Source organism: Protopterus annectens, chromosome 11.part0 (assembly GCF_019279795.1).
Source record: "Protopterus annectens isolate FY-2018-M chromosome 11.part0, PAN1.0, whole genome shotgun sequence".
Lineage (NCBI taxonomy): Eukaryota > Metazoa > Chordata > Ceratodontiformes > Protopteridae > Protopterus > Protopterus annectens.
The window spans coordinates 853,227,160-853,246,166 of record NC_056745.1 but is presented as its reverse complement, the minus strand read 5'-3'; the positions used below and the strand labels follow the sequence as shown (position 1 = coordinate 853,246,166).

At 38.3% G+C, this 19,007-nt stretch overlaps 1 protein-coding gene across 2 annotated transcripts in view; it reads right to left on the bottom strand.

The window, feature by feature from the left end:
- HGF (hepatocyte growth factor) overlaps positions 1-19,007 on the bottom strand; it is a 1,211,563-nt gene that overhangs the window by 339,335 nt on the left and 853,221 nt on the right. For both annotated transcript variants that reach the window (XM_044088269.1, XM_044088268.1), the window contains exon 10: positions 9,151-9,253. In XM_044088269.1, coding sequence (XP_043944204.1) covers positions 9,151-9,253 — 103 coding nt within the window. The remainder of the gene's footprint in view (positions 1-9,150; positions 9,254-19,007) is intronic.

Genomic DNA, 19,007 nt, shown 5'->3' with positions numbered 1-19,007 from the left:
ACATAGGTTCATAGGTAAGTACTAGGCTATCTGCCCCAGGGCATCTATAAGCTTAGTCAGAATGTGTTGGCTTTCACTGCCCCCTTAGATTAGTTCACTGTGCCTCTGTCCAGCAGAGCCATTAGTTCCCTGTGTCTCTGTCCAGCAGAGCGACTGCAGTGATCCCTGGGGTAAGTTTTTTGTTTCCCATCCACTCATCAAGGTTTCTCTTGAAGAGTGTTAGTGAGGGGCTCTGCCTAATGTAGATTGGAATCCTGTTCCAGAGCATGGGGAGTCTCTGAGATAGGAATCTATCCCTCTAGCACATCCTATTTATCATTGTGGTGAGGTTTAATTCCCTAGAGCGTGTGGCTCTTGGGGATGTGTCTTTTTTTTAGGTGGAGCATGTCTATCAATTCTGGGTTGGACATGGCCTTGTATGTCAGGCAGAGATCACCTCTGAGTAAGCGGTATGCAACCAAGTACAGCTGGAGTTTCTTCAGTCAGGCTGCATAGGGCATCTGTTTAAGGCCAGTAATCCTCTTGGTGAGGTACTTCTGTGGTCTTTTCAGCTGTTGCAGGTGTCTTGTAAGGCACATACCAAATGGGGTGTTGTACTCTATGATGGGTCTCATGAGTGATGAGTAGAGGGGGACAATAACCTCTTTTGCTCTAGATGCGAATCCTTTTGTGATTAGGTGGGCCACATAGAAGGATTTTTCTAACCACCTTGGCAATATGATTATCAAAGGAGAGATTACTATCTACTTGGGTCCCCAGATCCATTATTACATTTTCTGTATTTAGGAGACTACCACGTATGTGGTAGTTCGCGGGTACTTTGTTTTTTCCAAAGGGGACGATAAACAGCCTTTGCAGGTCTTGAACCCAGGACCCTGTACACTATAGCCACAGTAGTTAACCACTAAGCCATCACAGCAGTTCGGCACATAGCTGGGCATTCCCTTTTAGACTTAGGATGCAGTTACAGAATGCCTTATGATTACCCTTGGATAAGGATGTCATTTTAGTTTTGTAGTTTCCTTTAGAAGACTTTACAAGATTTCAGATGTTCTTGTTTAGGCTTAGCAGGGAACTCTTCCTCTGCAGAGTGATATCCCTCTTGCTATTGGACAACTGTTTCTTCCTTTTACTATATAATCTGTTTATACATACACCACTATGGCTTGTTTTTATGGGAAGACCTGGTTTTGATCTGGTCAGGTACAGCAGAGTTTATGCAGTCACTTAAGTGTTTGTATAGGACATTTGCATACACTTCTGCACAGTATTCATTGACGTCTATGATTGTGGGTGGTATGAAGCTTTTTATACTATCACTTAGTAGGCTGTCATTAGCTTTGGTAAAGCTTTTTTATAATTGTTTTCCTTTGAGGGTGTAACTTCCAGTAGTTATTCCAAACAAGACTGATTTGTGGTATGACCTAACCAGGGAGGGCATCACACATGGGGAAGTACAGTGACTCCACATGTTGCTGAGTACTATGTCCAGAACATTACAGCCTCTAGTGGGGGTGCAGACTATCTGTTCCAGAGCATTTATATTAGCCAAGTCCAGGTGACTCTGAGCAAGCATGTTTTTGCTCATGTATGTCCCCCAGTCTATGGAAGGATAGGTGAAATATTTTATGACTAAAGTGTTGGGCTGTATGGTAAGGGATTCCAGTAAAGTGAGGTAGGTAGTGTGCTTATTCTTGTTCTTGGTGGGGGATCTATAGGCTGCAATGATGTGGTATGGTACTTTCCCAATGGTTAATTGGGCATGGAGTGATTTGAGAGAGTCACACAGTTTGACCAGTCTCAAAGTGTATTTGGTTTTAATGAAGATGGATACACCTCCATCTTTGGTTCTTTCATGCTCATTTTGAGGTCTGAATGTGTGGAAGGCATTGTAGCCTTGCACGTCCAGAGTGCTCTCAGTGGCCTTGAGCCATGTCATGATAACTGCACAGACATCAGCATCCTCTAAGGTGAGGAGTGCTTCTAGGGAGTGCAGTTTCATGTTTAAACTCCTAGCATTAAGCAGCATGATCCTGAGTTTTTCTCAATTAGATTTTATTATGTTGGAAAATTAGTTGTTTTGACATCACCAAAAAGGGCACTATGGGGGAGGCAAGAGCCTTTGCCAGTATCCAAAAGCTTAGGGGGACAGGTGCAGACCATCTCTAGCAAAGCAGCAAGTTCTGTCTACCATATCCTCTCAGGCTGACATATACTGGATCCCCCTGGACTGACACCAGAAGCTAAGACAATTGTTGAAGTCAATCATTTTTTGTTTATAAAGTGGCATAATTCTGAGTGAGGGTAGGATACTGCTTAGTGCTAGGGACAAACCTATCTGGTACACATAATCAGAGAGTTACGTCATGTCTGTCTTCATATAGTCCAGAGTGGTACGTCTCAAGTCATTCACTCCAACCTGGACTATGACAGAGTCACAATGGTACTTGTTTTTGAGTGACTTCAGTGCATGCATGATTTGTTGGATCCTGGCACCTGATAGGCAGCTGACTGTGACCATCTCCTTGTTCAGTCTGCTGGGGGGAAATCTGTGTTTCTCACTATGGCGTTGGCTATGACCAAGACATGTGATGTGTTTTGCCTTAGGGGCTTATTTGTTGAGACATATGTGTGTGTGTGTGTGTGTTTATGTGTGTGTGTGTGTGTGTGTGTGTGTGTGTGTGTGTGTGTGTGTGTGTGTGTGTGTGTGTGTGTGTGTGTGTGTGTTGATATATGTATTGGTTACTTTTTGCTAAGTGGGGAGTATGGGTGGTGTGCATTTGGGAGGTCATTGTTTTTTGGTAGGTTTTTAGTGAGTATCTACACATTTGTGGATTTATGTGTTGTGACCTTATTTTGTGTAAGATGTGAGGTTTGGGTGAGAGGTGAAGTTTGTGTGCTGACAACTGTTTGTTTTTACATGAGAGAATTGACTCCAATTTCATGGTGTGTTTTCATCTCCCACACAGGGTGTTAGTTTGCTTTAGGAGTACATGGTTGTCAGTGTACATGAAGCAATTGCCACATTGCCTGAAGATGTCCATTCCAATCAAGCTGGCAGGATACATTTTTGGAAACTGTCAGACCATTGTGGTAGGATTTTTCTGAATGTGGTATTTGGGAAGGAAGTGGGCTAGCTAGACTTAATCACAAACTGCAAAAATGAAGAAGTAATTCACTTAAATACAGTTAATGTGCATTGCTGGCTTAAAGTATACATACTTTTTCACATTATTTTTCAGTTGATGCCTTGGATTTCAGTGCAGATGCACTCCAGACCTCTGGCTAAAGTTTCCAAACATTGGGCATCTCCAGTAAACTGAACGCAAACCCATGCAAACTCAAGGCTTATATACAGGCAAATTTGAACCATTTTAAAACAGCTACCAATGGGATAGCCCCAAACTGAGCCTTTTGCCAGCAATCCCCAACTAAGATGGGTCCTGAGCTACACACTTCTGACACAAGGGTGCAGGATGGCCCTCTTAATATAAGATGGCTGGTTTAAGAGCACAGTGATACCGAACAGTCTAGATTCAGCAGGTCTGAATCTAGCCTATGCTATGTAAAGAACGGAAGCACAATTTCTAGATGGAAAGGAGTATGGGAGTGTCACGTAAAGGTCAAACTGAGAGTGTTTAGTGGTATACTATTAGATGACCTGCAGGGGTACCACCCTCTGCCAAAACTGACAGCTCTTTAAGCAGCTGTGAACAGTTGGAGCCTTTGGAGAGTGCTTCCTACAGAGGATTTTAAACTGAAGAGGTTTGTTTATATGCAAGCACAGGGAACCATGTTTGAGTGATATCCAAATGTGAGGCTTTTATACCAGCAGGATGAAGGACATTTAAAAAGTTAAATGCTCAGGCCAATCAGATGAAAACACAATAAGCTATCTGCCAGTAGTTCCCACCTTGGACAAGTGCATAAGAAACCCCCCAATGTAAAACAAACTGGTTTAAGCTTAAGTGCAGTAACAAGTGCTTTAGAACAGAAGTAAGAATTCCTATAATATCAGAAATCCTTGGAAATAAGTTCACTAACCTTGAGAGATGTTCACAATACACAAAACCTTTGTAAAACTTAAAAATATTTTGGCAGACTCAGGAGAACTTTCACAAACTCAGAACAGCTTTTGCTGAATACTGTTAAAAGAACCTAAGAGCAATACAGTAACAAACAGATGGAGTTTCTTTAATAAGTGCAGGCTGAAAAACAGTGATAAATTCAACAAAATAAATAAATGCAGCACAGAAGTGTTAAATATCACTGAAACCGTTAGAGCAAGTCCAAAAAATATACTTGTATCAGTTATGCAAGTCCAGATGGTTTTTAGAAGCAATCCAAATCACTTAGATGCAATCCAAGTCAATTAGAAGGAATCCAAGAGCTAACTTACTTCCTACAATATTGCTATTTGAATAAGTAAACATTTAATTTTCTATGATTTACTTCTAAACTGCATTTAAAATTCATAGTTATTCACTTAGACATAACAATGAAGATGCATTTACACTTACAAGGCCTTGATTCAATTCAGTTATATGAGAAATAGCCGTCAATAAGATGGGGCCTGCCTGGAGGACTTAGCTGCTCAAAGAAATTAAAAAAAAAATCCAGAAAACACTGCTTAGCTTACAAGCAAAATAAAATGCACATATCTACAAACAGAATGAATACAAGTGTATCAGATAATGGATAAAATAAAAATTAAATGTTGAGTGATCAAAGCATAAATGGTGAGGTAGACATATGCATTCTTATCTATCTGAATGCTGCACTGCAATTGCCTGTAAGTACATTTATTTAAGATCATGCTTTAAGGCTTATACACTTCTTGATATAAAACAGAGCCACAGCTAGTTCAATTGGCACCTGTGGCAGTCTACAGAGTGGCACCCCTCCAACCCTAAATAAAAAAAGATCTTTTGAAGTTAACCCCCCCCCTCCAAAAAAAAAACACACACACTACAATCAAACACACATTCATGCATCTGCACATGACTGGCAGTTCTTCTGCAGTACCAATTAACCCACTTGTAGCTTGCTCTCGGAACATCTGTTACCCTTGCCCCATCCCAGCGATGGTATTGATACAGAATATACATAAAAAATGTCAATTCACTACTTGTTTATACTTTTTACATTTTCTGCATTTATACTTTCTCATTGTCTGTTCTCTTTATGAAATTGTATGTTCTCATTACTGTTGTAAGTTTATGTGGCCTGCATTGAGCCCAGCCCATGTCTGAAAAGGGACTGCGGACCAGCTCTCTCACTCAGTTAACAATCTGAAAAATAAATAAACAGAATAAATAAATAACTACATAAACCTGAAAAAAAATATTGCATTCGAGTGTTTAGTTACATCTAAAAGAAAAGTGACGAAAAAAACTGTTTCATGTTGTGTGGCATAAAGTCAATGTAAAGTTACAAACTCAAATTCAGCAGATGGATTGGAACAAACCCTTCAGAATAATAATTCATATGATGGGACATTGTTATGCTTTGCTTCACAAAATTTTACCCCTTAAATATATAATTAAAAAATGTAAGCAATAACTATTCCAGGGATTGTTTAGATCACAGATTTAAGGTTCAGTATAATCACATCTTTTTGAGGAGAGTGTATGTAAATAGTCTAAATCAGTCTACAAGTCTACATATTTTGAATTTTTTGAAAATGGATTATAGTTCTTGAAAGGCACAAAAGTAAAGAGAGATTTAGCATGCATTATCTACATGAGAAAATAGGTTTTGCTAAAAACTTACATTGGTAAAAAGCTTAAGTACATGGAACCTAACTGTAATTTATGAAATACAAACATTTTCATTTAATCAAGAAAACAAACAAACAAATAAATAAATAAATAAACATTTTTGCTTATGTCGAGGATAAGCTATATGTACTTCTGTTAAATTATACACAGTAAAAAGTTAGTCTATTTTAGGCAAATACGTGGGGCCCTTCTGTGTGCAGCGGTGGTACGGCAGTAGCGTTTTTACCTCACAGCAAGAGGTTCTCCCGTTTGATTCTCGGCTTGGCTTGGGAGTGCTTTCTGTATGGAGTCTCCATGTCCTCCCTGTGGTTGGGTAGCATTCGAAAGACATGCGTGCGTAAATGGGTGTGCCTTCGTTGAAGGTTGGGCATTGGGCTGGCACCTCGGCGTTTCATAAAAAATCTACTGCCAATCATTAGCGGACCGGAGTTCCGCTGTGGTGACCCCTTACCGGGAAAAAGCAGAAAGACAAACAACAACAGCTTGGGGCCCTTCTGTTTACATGTATAGGAGACATTTGTCTAGCATTAATTGAGGAATTAATTTAGGTAAGATTAGAATAAACCAGAAAGTTAAAATAAATAATTTTTACAATAAAATCTGACTGCATACTATGACAATGTGTTTAAACATAATGGAAAGGAAAACACATATTCTTCAAGTTGCAGGCCAAAACAATTAGGAAGAGATTATGCTGCAGCAGCTTTAATACACTAAATTGTTTGACAGCACATGTGGTTCCAATGAAATAAGTATGATATAAATGTCAATTTTAATACATAACAATATTTGAGAAATAATTATGTTTTGACTTGGACTGGTGACTCATGAAGGATATCATAATCTGGGAACCTCAAAAATCCGATTGTTATATAGTGAGCTATCTAAAATGTGGCAGGAATTCAAATGAATTTTTATTTTAAAAAGCAACTTCTCTGTAAGAAGACATGGATTGTTTTTTTTCTTATTTGAGAGATGAATGTCCATTTATTTTGCTCAAAAAGAAATGGCAGTATTTGTATGAAGAGACTGACATATTCAGTTGAAACCAGACATAAATAAAAATATACCTGCCTTTATTTCCTTTTGGTAATTATTTTAACATTGTGAAGCCTAAGATTCTGAGTCATAACTTGTAACTGTTCTGTGATGTTGAAAAGAAATGTACTGCTTGCAACAGGCTAGTTTGAAACGGCCAATAGTACTCTAGTGTCACGTTCTAAAATTATAGTGTAACTGAATACAACACTGCATTACACAATGATTAAATAAAATCCAATAACACATTCAAAATCAGATGTACTGGACATTTTGACAACTTGTATATTTGTTTCTGTCATACACGAATATGCAATTAAATATTTCCCTTGACGCCCTAGCAAACACATCTATATCTTCCTGACCATCAGGTCCATGAGATGCTTACTAACTCATTAATTTCTCTTCACTTCCTGGACTATTAGCACTCCACATCACCTCATGAATGGTCTCCTCCTCCTTCTACTGAGAAACTACCTTTGTCTGCTGCTTCTAATTTGTCCAGGATGGGGATGCAGGAGACTTCAACTATGATGGCTATCATCTAAAGGACTGGAAGCATGACTTTTCTGGCTAAAAATGCATCCTCACTGGCTGATGTACACCAGTGTGATGACCAGCTGTGCCTTTCAGTGTGTATGTCTGTTCATTCTTTTGCACATGTGAAAAAGGCTACCACATTAATAAACTGTGACATAGCCATGCTTACATTCCTAGCTTATATAATGTATACCCTACTCCTATTTCTCCAGTAGGCGTTAATACTGCAGATGGCTTGACCACATTGCTGCCCACAGTGTGGGTCAGCCAGCATTAGATAGAAACACTGACCCTTCCTCCCCTCTGGCTCCTTCAGTACCAGGTTCACTAGCTGATCCTGACTCATTCAAGATATAATCAGGGCTTTTTGTTCTATGCATTAGAGGTGGTACAGTGGAATTTAATATCTGACAACAAATGGTAATATGCTAACTATGTAGAGTGAGTTATCAATCCTTACAGCAAATATGTTTTTCTTCCTGAATACCAACTAAAATGGTGTGAGCAAATTATAAAGATAATTGTTCTCAGAAGGTCATTTTGCCTCACAGCAAGAGGTTCTCCGGTTCTATCCTCAGCTGGGGTGCCTTCTGTGCAGAGTCTGCATGTCCTCCCTGGGTTTCATCCGGGTGCTCCGGTTTCCTCCCAGATCCCAAAGACATGCTGTAAGTGGATTGGTCACTCCAAATTGGCCCTAGGTGTGAGTGCGTGCATGTGTGTGCCTTCTGTGGAAGGTTGGGTGCCGGGCTGGCATCTTGACACCGTAAAACTCCACTTCCAATCATGAGCAGACAGGTGCTCCACTGTGGTGAGCCCCTAACAGAGAAAAGCTAGAAGAAGAAGAAGTTCTCAGAAGGTCATTTACATAGAAAGTCCTTTAATATTACACAAACAAGCTATCAGGTTATCCAGGTACAAATCTGTCAAAACTCAAAGTTTTCAGTAATTGAATAATTAGCACCTATTACACATACAGCTTATAGGCTCCAATGAGTCCTATAGCTGTCTTTCCTAAACAGATACATTATACATAATAATTACAATAGTGAGGTGGAAAATTGACTGATTGCTGTACCAAGCACATAGCCAGTATCAATCACTGTGCACTGAATGCTGTTGCCATAATTTTATAATTCTGTGATTTAAAGAGTGATATGTAGCATCATAAGGTCTGGGGAGAAAAAGTTTTCTGTGCCATTTCCTCTTTTTGCTGTCTGCATTTTCATTTGTTCACTGCTACTAATGAGACAGACACATTCACATTCATTTAAAACCATAAATTCAGAGCTGTATATTGTTCCAAACACAGTCCTTTAGAATTTCAAGAGCCTTTACAGAGTGATGGCTTATTTCTGTATACTACTAGTACATCATTATATATTACTGGCATGCAATGCAAATAAGCTAATAACATTTATGAAATGATAAAATACAGTATTTAAGATATTTACATACATTTAAGGCATGGTCTTTTAGTAATATCACTTCTCATAATTTGGCAAAACTGACACAAAATAGCGACCCTTTTAAAATTATTGCATGTTTGCATGCCTGTGTGAATAATAAGGCCACAGACTGTGTAAACTTTGGCTTAGCGTCATGCATCCAGACATATAAACATTTAAGGAATAGGTTAAAATCTGCACTCAGGATTCTTTCCCCCCAAGGCTTTCTTTTATCCAGGACCTTTATTTAATGAATGTCTACGGATGGAGATTCTTCTTTCTGAAAGAGTCACAGTATAAATATAAAATGCATAAGTAAGAAAAGAATACATTGATGTAACTATTACCTTTTTAAATCTTCAATATTCTTATTCCACATTGAGCAAGCTATCCCTGATCTCGTTTTAGAGACTTTACCCTTATATGTTTCCCCATTACCATGGTAGCAGTCTGTGAAGGGAAAAACAAATATTAGATTGCATGACTGGTATACTCATACAGAAGTTTTGAAACTATGTTATTTGGTATATTACTAAAATGAAAAACAAACATATTTAACACATGTAGAAATGAAAGTATACAGAGTTTAACAACCAGCACCGTTACCGATGGCCAGTATACCAGTACAGACACTGTGGCACAACATATAGGAGTGGTACGCACTGTGGTGCCATTCCTCAGATGACATATTAAAACAAAAGTATGTTTGCCTGAAGTAGTGGTACTGCTGAGTGTTAATAGATTCCAGTACACATGTCATCAGTAAAGACCAGAAATGGGAATAAATCATTTCCTTCCAAGGTCTGATGATATGCAGACTTCAGTAATGAAAGTATAAATCAATAAAAAAGCATAGGAATTAAACGGCAACTGTGATGTACCACTTTTTTTAAACACAAGGCCCTAGTCCTAAAACTATTTACCTCCATCCCCAAAGCCACATAATATATTACATGATTTGGGGCTCATAAAGCACTGAATTTCCACACTTGGACAACAAGCTTCTATCAGTCTTTTTGTAAGTAACAACTTTAACATGGTACTGGAACTTCAGGCATGTGAAACAATAGCATAAACATCATAAAATCTTCATTCAGTGTGGCTAATGGCATGTGTGTTAATATAAGTTAAAAATTCCTTTCTGTTTTCATTTCGACAAAGTGCTGAAGGCTTAAAAATAAATATATGTGATGGCTTAACTTTTTTCAATAAAAGATCTCACATAAAATTTTTGACATGGCTCATTTTGAACGCTGCTTAGTTTCTTACAGTTTCTTTCCAACCAGGTTTAATTATGGTGTCATATTTTATTTATTATAGGTCATGTATTATTTTGCTTTATCAGAAGTGATATTATACTCCATTTTTGTTTCTTTCACATTTCTCTCTCTCTCTCTCACACACACACACACACACACACACACACACACACACACACACACACACACACACACACACACACACACACACACACATAAATATATACACACACAGACACAGACACACACAGACACACACACACACACACACACACACACACACACACACACACACACACACACACACACACACACACACACACACACACACACGCACACACTTCTTAACCATTTATTTATTTTACATTTGTTAACCGGGCTAGTCCAACTGGATACATGTCCATTTTCAGTAGAGCCCCGGGGAGATAAGCTACACATTAAGTGAATAATACAGATCAGCATAAAAGAAAAAAAAAGAAGAATTTTCAAATAAGAACTTAATATTGAGAGGTGAGTACAGAGTTTATGACAGGAGTACAGTACTATAGAGAAAGAGAGTACTAGCACAGCAGTACAGTACTATCGATACAAAGTCTAACACAGAAATACAGTCCTATTTACATAGTAAAGGGTATGACATTAGTGAGTACAGCGTTAATACAGCAATATAGTACTATTTACATGGTAAAGGGTATGATATTCAACATACTGTATGTTAGGAATGAAGGCACAGATTTAAAAAGTGAATTCAGGTAGTCTTAAAGTATAACTTAATACACAAGAGAGTTTGTGTATATGCATTTAAAACAGAATGTTATACTCATAGTAAAAAGATAGTTAGTCTGTATACAGATGGTAGAGTTTTGCTAATAGCCGAATGAGTATACAAAGATCAAATACAGTGATATTTGCCTGGGAGTAGGAAAGTAAAAAAGGGGGGTTAAGTGAAAGATTACTCATTCCACACTATGGGTTTTGGGTGCAAGGTACACAGTGATGTTGTATTGGGGAGTATCAGTCAGGGTTAGTACAAGGGCATAGCCATTGTGTTTTTAGGAAGCTTTTTAGTTGCTTTTTGAAGAGTGGTAATGATGACTGAGATGCAAGTATGCTGGGAAGCCTATTCCAAGTCTTCCCCACAGAGTTTGAGAAAAGAGAATCACCTGCTCTGTTGTGGGATTTCTGGATGGTGACCAGTAGTTTATTTGCTGAGCGAAGAGTAGTAAGATTAGAGTAGGGAGAGATGAGGCTACTGAGAAAAGGAGTATTACTAGGATGGTACAGAATCTTATGCGTAATGGTGAGTTGTTGAAACTCTAGCTTATTTTGCATTTCTAGCCATCCTAGCTGTTTGAGATTTTGACAATGGTGAGTTCTAAATGGGGAGCCAGTAGCAAATCTGGCAATATTGTTATAGGAAGTGGTTAGCTTATTAAGGTTACTTTTGGAAAGATTAGTATAAATGGGGGAGGAGTAGAGGAGAGTAGAGATCAGATGGGTTTGGGCAATGGTAGTTTTGGTTTCAGGGGTAAGGAAAGGTTTTATCTTATATAAGGAACCAAATTTTCTGTTTACTGTTTTAATAGTAGAGTTGATGTGTGAGTCAAAGTTAAGGTTGTGGTCGATTGTTATACCTAAGAGTTTGGTAGTAGGGTCAGGAGCTATAATTGTACCATTATTGGATGTAATAGTGAAATGTAGTGGGGTGGATTTTAGAGTTGGAGTAAATAGCAATAGTTTGTTTTTTTTGGCATTTAGTAAGAGGCATCATTGTTGGAACCAGTTTTCCACTAGGTTAAATACTGTTTGGGTGATGGATTGGAGTTCAGAAGCAGTTGGAGCTTTACAAATTAAAGAGGAGTCGTCTGCATATTGTATGCAGGTAGCCAGAGGTAGATTTATACTAAGGTCATTTATGAATATAGAGAAAAGTAGAGGTCTGAGGATAGAGCCTTGAGGGACACCCAGGGTAATAGGGAGATGTTTGGACAGTTGATTGTCCCATAGGACAGCCTGCTGTCTATTATGTAAGTAGGACTTAAACCATAGTAATGCCTGTGAGTCAAGTGAGAAAGATTTGAGTATGTTAAGAAGTATTTGTTGATTAACCATATCAAAAGCTTTGGATAGGTCTAAGAAGAGTGCAGAGGAGTGCATGTTATTATTACGATGATGATTAATACAGTCTGTAAAGGACAGGAGAGCAGTGGTGGTACTATGGAAAGGTCTAAAACCATGCTGACAGTCAGAAAGTAGGTTATTTTGGAGAAGGTGGTCAAGAAGTTGTTGGTGGATGCATTTTTCCATGATCTTGGCTAGAGGAGAAAGAAGGGCTATTGGTCGAAAGTTAGAGAGTACAGTTGAGTTACCACCTTTGTGGAGTGGGATAATGTGAGAAATTTTCCAGAGAGAAGGAATGTAACCTTCAGTGAGTGTTCTGTTAATTAGGATAGAAATGGGATAGGCTAGTATTTTAGCTGCATATTGAAGGTATTCAGCAGGTAGGAGATCAGCTGAGGGAGTGTATGGTTTAAGTTTATGAAGTAAAGTATAGATGAGAGATGTTGGAACAGGTTTAAGTTGAAAGGTCGAGGGTATGCTTGGAAGGGAGGGTGAGAGGATAGAAGTAGTAGGAGGTATGGTGTTTGCTAAAGGTTGGGCTGTTTTAGCAAAGAAGATATTAAAAGCATCAGCAATCTGGTTGGCAGTGTGAAGAGAGAGATCGGATGGGGTTGGTGTTTTGGAGTGGCCTGGGTATAAAAGTCTATTGATGCCTGACCAGAAGGTTTGTGGATTTTGTTGTTGCTTTGAAACTCATTATACATTTGGAGATGTTTCCTTTCTAGAAATTACATATCTACCATCAGGGCTGTATGCTTAATATAGAACACATATGTGCTTATTATAATAGCTAATCTGTGAGATGGCCCTACACAGTAAGTGATTTTTTCTTCTGATAGCCACAGCTTAGCATAGTTATGAAATACATCTAGTTCACCTGAACATATGTGCATCTTCTTGTTATCTGTGTTGTGAGATAATACAATGTACACTAAATAAGCATAAAGGGAAAGACAGACAAAAACACAAGTGTGTATAATTATAAACTACCCAATTTACAAGAAAATCCATTAGCTGAGCTTAGATGGAGATTCCATCAAACACAAGGGGACAGTGGGATGGTAATAAGCAACTACTGGAAGGAATCTTCTCTCAGGTCAACTGATGTGGTTCATACATGTTTGCTATACATGTTTTGTACCTTTTATAATTGGAATTTGATGGACAGAACTGCACACAGTAAAAAATAATCCCTAGTGGGAGGCTCGAGCCAGATGAAGGCTCAGCAGATACTTTACCAGACCTCCAAATAGTAGCCCAACAAGCTTTTAATAATATAGAAACATATCTATGTAAATCACAACTAATCCACAACCCCAAAAAGACAAGTTAATGCTATTTACCATTAGCAAACAATCACCGACCACCCTTCCTTTCACTATTCTCTCAGCAAACAACACAGTCATCTAACCAGTTGAGCATACAAAACTCATTGGAGTGATAATTGACAACAAACTCAGATGTGACCAACACATAGCCACCACAATTAAGAAAGTTCACATCAAACTTGTCTCACTGTACAGAAGCAAGCTATTCCTCAATGACAATACCAGACTAGCCATATCGAGAACCTTCCTCCTCTTTACACTCCTGTATGCTTTCCCCCTCTTTACCAACTTAAAAAAATCAGACAGCCAAACTGGAAATTTACTACAACAAAATAGCCCATTTTGCAGCGAACCTTCCTCACCAAACCCACCATTTTATTGCTCTACATAAATTAACTTGGCTTGAGCTACCTAACCTTCTTTGTCTCTGCAAACTTAAATTCACACACAATATCATCTTCCATCCTGACAGTTGCCCACCCTCAAGGAACTTGTTGTTCCTTACATATGCCTACGAAGTCTAAGATCTGCAGTTAGAAACTTTCTTACAGTAAACAAAGCTGGTAACCCTTACAGTGAAGCCCTATTTTCAAATCTTACAGGCAAGTTATGAAACTTTCTACCCTACACCCTCCAAAACACACTTGAATCTACCAGTTTTAAACAACTAAAATTTGAACATCTATCCAAGAACTGGCATTGTTCCTGTGCCAAACCTGACTGACAAGATATCTATAACTCTCTCAGCACAATATCCACTCCTTATCTAATTTTTCCCTCTCCTCAGGGTTCATTACTACTCAGAAATAAATATATATCTAGGAAATGTCATTTGGTCATAACTATTATTTAATATGTACAATCTACTAACTTTATTTTTTCTTACAGTGATCTTCACTGAAATGCTCGTGTTTTTCTTTTTGAACCTGTATCTACTAGAAAACTGTATGGAATAATATTTTGTATAGACTAACTAGAATATATGTATTCTGCATCTTACTGTATGTATACTGTTGTATTATCTAATTATTGTATATTGTTTGTATTTCTGTGGAGGTTTTCTCCCCAGGCCTCTGCTAAAAATGGGCTTCTGGCCCAGTCGGACTTTCCTGGCAAAAAAATGTAAATAAATAAATAAATAACATGGGCTAAGAATTTCAAGTCCTGAAGTAAAAGGTGCAAAAGGAGGCCCAACCTTTGGAATCCCAGTCTAAACAATAACGCTTGGTATAAGTGTTAGGTGATGGCAGCGTGACTTGGACATCTAGGGTTACAGCACTGGAGGCAACTTTGAAGCAAATGTTGGAAGCAGCCTTAGCCATGGAGTAGGGCCACTGGCAACAACATATCTGAAATGAAAATTCGCTGCCTGGTGGCAAAAACGCAGTCAGCAGTTCTTTTTCATGGGGTCTCAAAGGAAAAACAACTTCAAAAAGATCAACAAACGGCAGGTTCAGGTTAAGGCACTTTAATCTTGCAGCAAGGAGACAAAAATGTGCTAATACAGAATTTGTCTAACTAGAATCAGGAAGTGAAGCTATTCTTATACATTTCTTACAAGACATTGCCTACTAAGCTGACATAATAAATCACAAGTTCTTTCAATATTATTTCATAGCAGCTGTTTGTCCATGATTTTCTGCTGGCACATCAAGTTTACAAAAGAAACTTCCTAAGAAAAACAATGTGGCCTTGATGACCACCGGTCAGATACAGCTTCTCACTATGCAATGTTACCATTCAAGGTACTATGGCTAATTCGATCACAAAGCAAGTACAGATTATAGTTCATTTCTTCAAGCAGTTTTTGTTCAATGTATCTTTCTTTTGTGCAGCTGTGCATGTTCTCATAACATGAACAGAGCTGATTGTTCAAGTTCAATAACATTATAGAAAACAGTATTGTTCTATTCATTTATTTTCCTGACCTAGCAGAAAATCACCTGCTTCTCAGTAAATTTCCAAAAGGCATAAACATGAATTTTGCTGTGCTAGAAAATACTAGGTCAGAGAGCATCTTGCAATTTCAGAAAGCATACTGCAGTTTGAAAAGCATCTTGTAATTTCATACAGAATTAAGCTGTACATAAAATAGAATGAAATGTGTTAACCCTTTTAGCTTCTAATAAGCACTAAACATATACATTAATACATATTTTTCTAACATTTCCCCCCGTTAATACTTTTATTCTATTTTCAAAAGCATAAACAGTTGCTTCTTCTCCTAACAGCTTTCTGTTCATAATTTGCAGTTAAGAGAGTCATTTAGTTTAAACTTATGAAAGTGTTTCATTTTTCAACAGTTCTTCAATTTCAGTACTTTGATACAAAGTCTCAGAAACCGACATGTCTATAAAATCTTTGATTAATCTTTTCATGCAGGGAATACCACAACACACACTCCTAATAGGAGTAATCCCACACAAATGGCAATCAGAATGTTCATTAGGATGCTACCCCACCCCCCCAAACAAATTCTGGAAAAAATCCATCAGTGGGTTTGGGCCTGGTTTGGTCATGGCTGACACTTGCTGAATCACCTCAAGATGGTCGTTTATCTCATGCTGGTTGTCAGGAATATACGAACAGCACTCCTCTTTTATTAAAGTGCACGTACCACCTTTCGCAGCTAGGGTGAAGTCAAGAGCCATGCGGTTTTGAAGCATCACAGTTCTCATAGCGTTCAGTTCATCAGTCACTAATTCGAGAGCAGAAAAAGTTGCATTGCTCATTACTTTGAGAAGTTTGGACAGTTTTCTTAGCTCCCAAATCGATTTCACTATGCCATATGCAGGGGCTATACCTGCCCATGATATAATAGTGTCACTCAAGTCCATGTATGTCAGTTTATCTTTGTTTTTCATGGAGTTATGATGTCTCCAGCCTGCTTTGATTTGTCCCATTGGATTCTCAGGTCTCCTGATTGGATTTCCAGGTTTCTTGGTGACCTCTCTGACATTTCGAATTCTTCCCTGAGGCAAAACTGCAGTGTGTCATATGGCCGGAACCAGGTAACCCAAAAAACAACTGCCGGACCAATTCTTAGGTAACCATTTGTATGCCTTTTTCCCACACACAAAATAACAATTCTCTACTTTAGTATTAATATATACTTGCCCTGCATGAAACATTTTCTTAACAATGATAGATAGTTGTTTAAAAAGAACAGGATTACTTTGTACTTCATCAACCGTTTTGTGCATTAATTCAAAATATGAGTCATAGTTTGTATCTCAAATATAACCTGCATTATTAGCTTTGATATAACATTTGTAAGGAACAGTCACATTACAATGTCTCCAACCCACCTGTACAGTATAATTTTTTGTAAATACATACAATTCCCTTTTGTGTAACAGGCAGGTACAATGCTATTTTGTCTTGTGATTTCACAGTTGTAGTATCAAAAATCAAATTTTCCCAGGTCTCATTGACCCCTAGGAGGACAGCAGTCATTAATAATCCCCCGTATGCTGTTGGTATAGCTGTGCAAATCCAGCAATTCAAAACATTAAAAGTTTCAGCATACACATATTTAATTGCTTAGTAAGTGTTAAAGTTTGGATGCCAGTCTATGAGTAATGCATCTCGTTTATTCAGTTCAGCTCATGTGGCTTGAAAAAGGAAAGGCCACAGCAAAAAGATTAATGTTATCAGTATGATTAACAGAATGATCATGCAATACTTTTGAGGTTGTTCTGTATTTCTATTTGCTCCGTATCTGGTCATTTTGTTCTTGTGTAACAGTAACAAGTTTTTTGTCCAGTTCAAAGTTTTTAACCAATTTACAGTGTGTCAGATGAATCCAGGATGCTCACTCTGTGATCTTGACTGCAGTGGGTGTTGACAATCGCACTTGGTACAGCCCTTCCCACTTCGGTGTGGTCCAATTCTTCCTCTTGATGACTTTCACCCAGACCCACGTGCCTGGGACTACTGCTGCTTCCGATGGTCTGGTTTGTTCTTTATCTGAAACAGAATTTAACTGCAAAAGTTGTTTATTACTTAAAAGTCATCTCATATATTCTGCACGTGAACTGTCGGTCTTCTGGTCTGCAGGCATGAGATGTTTCCATTGAGATATATAGTATGCCCTCCCAAATAATTTTTCAAAAGGAGTTAACCCCTTTGCATTCGGAACAGTTCTCATGCTCAACAATGCCAGAGGCAGGCAGTGCACCCAGTTCTTTTGTGTCTCACTAGTTAATTTCCTAAGTTTGTTTTTCAAAATTCCATTATGCCTCTCTACTAATCCTGTGGATTGTGGGTGGTATGCACAATGGTTCTTTAAGGAAATTCTGAAATATCAGCTCAACTGTTGTATAGTTTGATTTACAAAGTGTGTGCCATTGTCACTGTAGATCTTTTCCAGTATGTCAAATCTAGGAATAATTTCTTTAACAAGGACTTTTGCAACAGTAGCTACATCTGGATTTTTGGTCGGAAAAGCTTCCACCCATTTGGAAAACATATCTATAATGACAAGACAATACTTGTTATTTTCGCATTTGTTTAGTTGTATGAAATCCATACAGATAGTATGGAATGGGTACGGTGGTGTTGGGAAACTCCCTTGCTTAGGATTCAATGCCCCTTGTGCATGATGATTGTTACAAACATAGCATGCTGCACAAAAATATTTTGTGTAGTTTGTAAATCCATATGCTGTGAACACTCGGTTCACTAACTGTACCATCCGCCCTGTTGAGACATGGCACTGCCCATGGCTCAACAAAGCTGCATATCTAAACAAATTAGATGGCAAAATCGGTTTACCTTCTTTGGAGATGTACAGCCCTTTCTCAAGAATTGCTCCTCTTTTTATCTATTTCTGTTTTTCTATTTTCATAGTAAGTGTCTGCATTGTTTTTGACATTTCTAAATCTAAAATCTCAGAAGGTTGTAATTCCTCACTCAAAATAAATACTTCTGAAGCTGAAGCTGAAGCTGAAGCTGCCTGCTTCACAGCTGTATCAGCTCTCGCATTACCTTTTGAAATCCTATCCTGTTGCTTGGTATGAGCTACATATTTACAAATAGCTACTTTCTGAGGTAACTGAATAGATTCTAACAAATCTAAAATAAACTGCGCATGATTAATCGGTTTACCAGTAGATGTTATCATTCCTCTATTCTTCCACTGTTGTGCAAAAACATGTACAGTAGAAAAAGCATACTGGCTGTCAGTAAAAATGTTCACACATTTACCCTTTGCCAAGGTACATGCCCTTGTCAAGCCAATCAATTCTGCTGCTTGTGCAGATAAGTTGTGTGGTAAAGACTTTGCTTCTAAAATGTCAGTATCAGAAACTACTGCATACCCCACTAGGTTCTTTCCTGTAGGACCCCTTCTGCATGAGCCGTCCATGTAATATGTCACCTCGGCATCATCCAAGGGAACATCCATTACATCTTTTCTAGGCAGTGTCTTTTACTCAATCTCCTGCAGGCAGCTGTGCGGTGTGCCATCCACAGGGGTCGAGAGCAAGGTAGACG